A 6,807-nucleotide genomic window follows, 5' to 3' on the forward strand; every position below is an offset into this window, starting at 1 on the left:
AGCGCATTTTCTTGTCAACAAAAACATGGTCATGGATGGACAGATGGACATGGCGAGCACAATAGTGCATTTTTTCCATAAATGAGAAAATCATGAAAATGTGCTAAAAATGCTCAAAACTGTCCCTTATTACCCCTCTTTGATGATACCTACTGGCTACTGTCTATCCAGTGTTGGGACTTGGGAGAGTGGGTGAATATTTGTTGATCTGTGACATGGCTAAACATTGGCATCAAAATTAATGTCTTTAGAAGATTATGTTGATGCATTTTTATTTAAATAACTCTGACTCTGTACATGTATTTTTGACAAATATTAGAGGTTAAGTTGGTACTTACTTAGGGTCTGGAAAAACCTTGAAAAATTGGGCAGAAGCTGCCTGGAAATTGGGAAAAAACTCCCTTGAATCTAGCCAACTTCACACCTTATTATGGCCTTTTTCCAATTTGTCCGGTGAANTCACCACGCCCCAAATCCAGCTGTATAGTCTGGCATAACACCAGCATAGGAATCGGATGCCATATTCAATGCCAAAGCATGTTGACAAATAATTTTTTGCCTAACTCACTTTCAGTTGCACCCACAAATTTATAATTCATGTTCACTTTTGTTATTTTAATAATAATTGCTATATAATTTGTTATTTTAATAATAATTTTTAATAATTGCTTAACACACCAGTCGTGTGTTAAGCAATTTTGAAGTTTGCTTTGTTTGAATGTTCTTCTTTTGATTTGATTAATGTTTTGTATCACAGGTTCACAATGGCAATTGGAATTGCTTCTAATTGCTTTTGCCACAATGAGAAGCAGTGTGGAAGTCTGGATATGTAAAATATTCTCATGTTCATATAAGAAAATGGATCAAAAAGCCTACCACATTACACCTTCCACGGCAGTGACAATTGAGACACTGAGCTAGTCAAAAACTGCCATGCTTCCGAAATCAGAATTTGATACCGGGTTGGCACTGCCTTACTTGATTACATTCACTAGTCATTTATCCATATCAAACAAAATTTTGCAATGAAAATGTTCTAAAATAAAATGAAATTATGTGAACTTTTATAAACAAATTTCACAATTTCACCAATACCAAGAAACTTTTCCAAACCACACAAAACGATGGGATAAACTGCAAATCTTTCATGGTGTATGGCACATTGTGCTGTCCTGTTAACATATGACAAGATGTCATTGCCAAGACTGTGTCACAGTCACACCTTGTTTTGGTAATGTCAAGTTAGATTTTGCAATAAATAGATTTGATCAACATTCCTCACTGAGATTTAAAGGATGAAAAGTTGTTTCAAAATTTATGCACCTATTGATATGTGTCCAGATATGAATTTTTTCATGTTTTTGCCCTATTATATTGATATTGTCTAAATAATTTCACTTCAGGTTCTGAATGATTTTATCTCAAATCGTGAGTTTTAAAATGTCTCATGTCTTTTAGAAAATGTTTGTTATTTAGAAATGGCAATTATTGCATTAAATAAATCACTGAGCACTCAGGCATGTACCATGAGATGTAGGTACCTATTAAATATTTAAATTTGATTTAATTTAATTCTATAGCATGTACCATGTGCCGGATTAAATAATAAAATAAAATTTAATTTTTTATTTATTTTTATATAATATTGCATGCAACTAAAGCTTTCCTGCCATTTCTGGGGTGGCAAAATTCCTGCTAAATGAAATATCCCTTCTCTAATTATTGACAAAAATGTATGATCGAGCCATGAGATTTAAAAGTTTTTGAAAATATGTCATTAAGGAGCTGCAAAATTCCATTATAATGCATGAAATTTTAAATCTCGGTCTTAGATTACCATTCATGTACCTGGTTGACTTATAGGCCCTTGCTGTGGTGCAGTGAGAGCCTTTGCTGTGGCAGCTGTGGTGCAGTGAGAGCCTTTGCTGTGGCAGCTGTGGTGCAGTGAGAGCCCTTGCTGTGGCAGCTGTGGTGCAGTGTTATAGTTACTAATAGTTAATATTTAGAGACCAGAAAGTTATTGTTTGTGATATTTAGTTTACTTTATTTTAGCTCAGCTTACATTCCATTTAAAATAACTTGTACTTCAATTTATGATCCGATTTCTACTTTGTAGGATCTGAATTGATTTTATTTTAGCTCAGCTTACATTCCATTAAAAATAATTTGTACTTTAATTTATGATCCGAGTTCTACTGTATAGAACGGTTAGAACCTGAATTGATTTTCACTTGCCAGTCTTCATTATTATTAATTAAGGATAATCATTTATAGCCTAGACTGCACCATCCCGTCATGTCATCCAGCGGACTGAGTAGCGTACAGAAGGTGGGTGGCTCTAAAAAATATTTAATTGCTTCCCTGAGGTAATTTTCTTGGCTCAAAATTAAAAATTGATTTTCTCTGCTTCAATTTTCTTGGCTCAAAAAATTAGCAACTCAAAATTTTATGGTAATTTGTTATTCAATTTTAGTTAAAGCTTAAAATTTTGATGGAATATTTAAACATAAATGTAAGATTATTATTTAGCATTTCCTGTTCAAGTCTGTGGTATATGTATGCAGTTACTTACATAATCAGTGTTATGATTTAATTCATAATGAAGCTATTTATTAAATGTATCTACCTGCATCTAATGTTTTCTTGTGCCCTGTAGCTAAAATGCTATACAAGAAACAATTGTTGTATTTGTATGAGTCATCAATGAATTTATTTTTCAGGTGGAGGAATACAAATCTTCTGTCATAAAGAAGGTGAGTCAAAGTGACCCATGTTAGAAGTGTTACTTAATAATAGTGTTAATAGTGTTACTGCTGCACTGGTGACTAGTGTTACTGCTTTTTTATTATTAACACCAAAGTTGAAAAAAAATGACCCCATAACACTGAAAATATATTGTGCTGTATATAGATTTTAGTTGCATATATATTAAGCTTTGTGTAGGTTTTGACTGTGCAACTTTTTTTATTATTACCGTAGCACAGTTTAAAAAAATGACCCCTTAACACTGAAAATATAGGTATTGTGCTGTGCCACCTTCAAATTTTTCCAACAGCCTAGGCTGCTGCCTGTTCATCTAGCTTTTATTTCTTGTTATTTACTACCTGTTCATATAGGAACTGCACAAATTTGGTTGTTATAGCTCCCAGGATGATCTTTATCAATTGAGATTTTAGAAAATCATGATGTTTAGAAGTATTTTTTTGCAACAGGCATATAAATCTGTCTGTGGCAATGAATAACTTATAATTTGTATTATTTTCTGAAGTATACACTGTTAGAAAAAATGGTGAAAAAACGGTCCCACTGGTGTTCTAGTAGCCGGTCGCCCCTTGAAAATAAACTGTTTTGCCGTTTTTATCAGATGTTTTGTGGATTTTTAGTGTTAAATTAGCATAAAAACGGCGACACGGTGTTTCTTTTCATGTGCCAACCGGCCACTGAAACACCAGTAAAAATTGTTGTATTTGTATGAGTCATCAATGAATTTATTTTTCAGGTGGAGGAATACAAATCTTCTGTCATAAAGAAGGTGAGTCAAAGTGACCCATCTGATGTGAAGAAACCATGGTTGAAGTGGTGACTATAGTGTTACTGCTGCAGATTTTACATAGTGTTGAAGATGGAGACTAGATGGACATGCTAAATTCTTGTGGAGAAAGATATATTTTAGCTTGCACACTGTATTGCTCAAGCCAAGTCTGTTTCTCTTGTACAAATGTTGAATTTGAATTTTTTTAGTGTAAGGCTTGCTGAGTAGATAGATTTTAGTTGCATATATTTATTAAGCTTTGTGTAGGTTTTGAATGCGTAACTTTTTTTATTATTGGTACCAAAGTTAAAAAAAACTGACCTCATAACACTGAAAATATTTGCTGTGCCTTCAGGCATCGCTACCTAGTGCCCACAGCTGCAGCTGCTTCCTGTTCATCTAGCTTTCATTTCTAGTTTTTTATTACATAGCAGTACTCTCTTTGGCAGCAGTACTCTCTTTGGCAGCAGTACTCTCTTTGGCAGCAGTACTCTCTTTGGCAGCAGTACTCTCTTTGGCAGCAGTACTCTCTTTGGCAGCAGTACTCTCTTTGGCAGCAGTACTCTCTTTGGCAGCAGTACTCTCTTTGGCAGCAGTACTCTCTTTGGCAGCAGTACTCTCTTTGGCAGCAGTACTCTCTTTGGCAGCAGTACTCTCTTTGGCAGCAGTACTCTCTTTGGCAGCAGTACTCTCTTTGGCAGCAGTACTCTCTTTGGCAGCAGTACTCTCTTTGGCAGCAGTACTCTCTTTGGCAGCAGTACTCTCTTTGGCAGCAGTACTCTCTTTGGCAGCAGTACTCTCTTTGGCAGCAGTACTCTCTTTGGCAGCAGTACTCTCTTTGGCAGCAGTACTCTCTTTGGCAGCAGTACTCTCTTTGGCAGCAGTACTCTCTTTGGCAGCAGTACTCTCTTTGGCAGCAGTACTCTCTTTGGCAGCAGTACTCTCTTTGGCAGCAGTACTCTCTTTGGCAGCAGTACTCTCTTTGGCAGCAGTACTCTCTTTGGCAGCAGTACTCTCTTTGGCAGCAGTACTCTCTTTGGCAGCAGTACTCTCTTTGGCAGCAGTACTCTCTTTGGCAGCAGTACTCTCTTTGGCAGCAGTACTCTCTTTGGCAGCAGTACTCTCTTTGGCAGCAGTACTCTCTTTGGCAGCAGTACTCTCTTTGGCAGCTGTACTCTCTTTGGCAGCAGTACTCTCTTTGGCAGTAGTACTCTCTTTGGCAGCAGTACTCTCTTTGAGTACTGCTGTCAGCTGTAGACCTCTTCAGAGCCCTTATATCATAGCTCACCATGCAGGAACTCGATAAATTTGGTTGTTATGTCTGCCAGGATGATCGTTAGCAATTAAGTTCTTAGAAAATCATGATGCTTTGAAGTAATTTTCTGCAACAGGTATATAAATCTCTGTGGCAATGAATAATCTGTAATATGTATTATTTTCTTAACAATATGTATGTTGCAGGCAGAAGATATAGTGCGTAACAAGTTCCCCGACCACATCCTGCGCTTCAATGAGATGCTCGAACAGCCTCCCTTCAAGTGCGATGACCTCACACAAGTACATTCCAACCTGCACATCTCTGTACCTAACTCTTATACACATCTAGATGTGTATAAGAGACAGCTATATATCACTNACAGAACAGAACAGAACAGAACAGAACAGAACAGAACAGAACAGAACAGAACAGAACAGAACAGAACAGAACAGAACAGAACAGAACAGAACAGAACAGAACAGAACAGAACAGAACAGAACAGAACAGAACAGAACAGAACAGAACAGAACAGAACAGAACAGAACAGAACAGAACAGAACAGAACAGAACAGAACAGAACAGAACAGAACAGAACAGAACAGAACAGAACAGAACAGAACAGAACAGAACAGAACAGAACAGAACAGAACAGAACAGAACAGAACAGAACAGAACAGAACAGAACAGAACAGAACAGAACAGAACAGAACAGAACAGAACAGAACAGAACAGAACAGAACAGAACAGAACAGAACAGAACAGAACAGAACAGAACAGAACAGAACAGAACAGAACAGAACAGAACAGAACAGAACAGAACAGAACAGAACAGAACAGAACAGAACAGAACAGAACAGAACAGAACAGAACAGAACAGAACAGAACAGAACAGAACAGAACAGAACAGAACAGAACAGAACAGAACAGAACAGAACAGAACAGAACAGAACAGAACAGAACAGAACAGAACAGAACAGAACAGAACAGAACAGAACAGAACAGAACAGAACAGAACAGAACAGAACAGAACAGAACAGAACAGAACAGAACAGAACAGAACAGAACAGAACAGAACAGAACAGAACAGAACAGAACAGAACAGAACAGAACAGAACAGAACAGAACAGAACAGAACAGAACAGAACAGAACAGAACAGAACAGAACAGAACAGAACAGAACAGAACAGAACAGAACAGAACAGAACAGAACAGAACAGAACAGAACAGAACAGAACAGAACAGAACAGAACAGAACAGAACAGAACAGAACAGAACAGAACCTGTCTCTTATACACATCTAGATGTGTATAAGAGACAGCGGTAAGACTGAGTCAAGACTGGCAATGTTGTACAGTATCAATGTAAATTTCAAAAATAAAGATTGATATTTGTTCTTTGCATTTGAATTTGTATGAATATTTATTCTTTAAATTTATAGAGCACAAGGCAATGTTTATTAACATTTATCCATGTTAACGGCTTTACGTGATGTTAACGGCTTTATGCGATGTTAACAGCTTTATGTGCTGTGCAGTATTGCAGTTTATCCATGTTAACGGCTTTATGCGATGTTAACGTCTTTACGTGATGTGCATTATTGCAGTTTATCCATGTTAACAGCTTTATGTGATGTTAACGGCTTTATTTGATGTGCAGTATTGAAGGCAACGGTGAGAAGGGTAGCAAGAAGCGGTGCATGGAGCAGGAGGAGGAGGTGTTGGGGTGCAAGGGCAGCAAGAAGCGGTGCATGGAGCAGGAGGAGGAGCAGGTGTCGGGGTGCAAGGTGTACCTACTGCCCCTGGGCACGGTGCCCATCAACACCATCATCACCAACATGGTGGACACCATCAAGCCCTTCATCAGGGACCTCGTCGAGGAGGCCAACCTGGTCAGGCTCTGTTCAGTCAGGCTCTGTTCAGTCAGGCTCTCTTCAGTCAGGCTCTGTTCAGTCAGGCTCTGTTCAGTCAGGCTCTGTTCAGTCAGGCTCTGTTCAGTCAGGCTCTGTTCAGTCAGGCTC

General features: G+C 37.9%; 1 protein-coding gene across 1 annotated transcript in view; it reads left to right on the plus strand.

Moving 5' to 3' along the window:
* The first annotated feature begins 2,088 nt into the window (after window positions 1-2,088).
* The window catches only part of LOC108674588 (proteasome activator complex subunit 3-like), a 5,941-nt gene continuing 1,222 nt past the window's right edge, over window positions 2,089-6,807 (plus strand). Inside the window, exons 1-4 of the mRNA XM_018162552.2 lie at window positions 2,089-2,328; window positions 3,500-3,532; window positions 4,994-5,142; window positions 6,432-6,678. Coding sequence (XP_018018041.1) covers window positions 2,296-2,328; window positions 3,500-3,532; window positions 4,994-5,142; window positions 6,432-6,678 — 462 coding nt within the window. The 5' untranslated portion in view covers window positions 2,089-2,295. The remainder of the gene's footprint in view (window positions 2,329-3,499; window positions 3,533-4,993; window positions 5,143-6,431; window positions 6,679-6,807) is intronic.

The sequence above is a fragment of the Hyalella azteca genome, unplaced genomic scaffold (genome assembly GCF_000764305.2).
Source record: "Hyalella azteca isolate HAZT.00-mixed unplaced genomic scaffold, Hazt_2.0.2 contig16137, whole genome shotgun sequence".
NCBI classification, from domain to species: Eukaryota; Metazoa; Arthropoda; class Malacostraca; order Amphipoda; family Hyalellidae; genus Hyalella; species Hyalella azteca.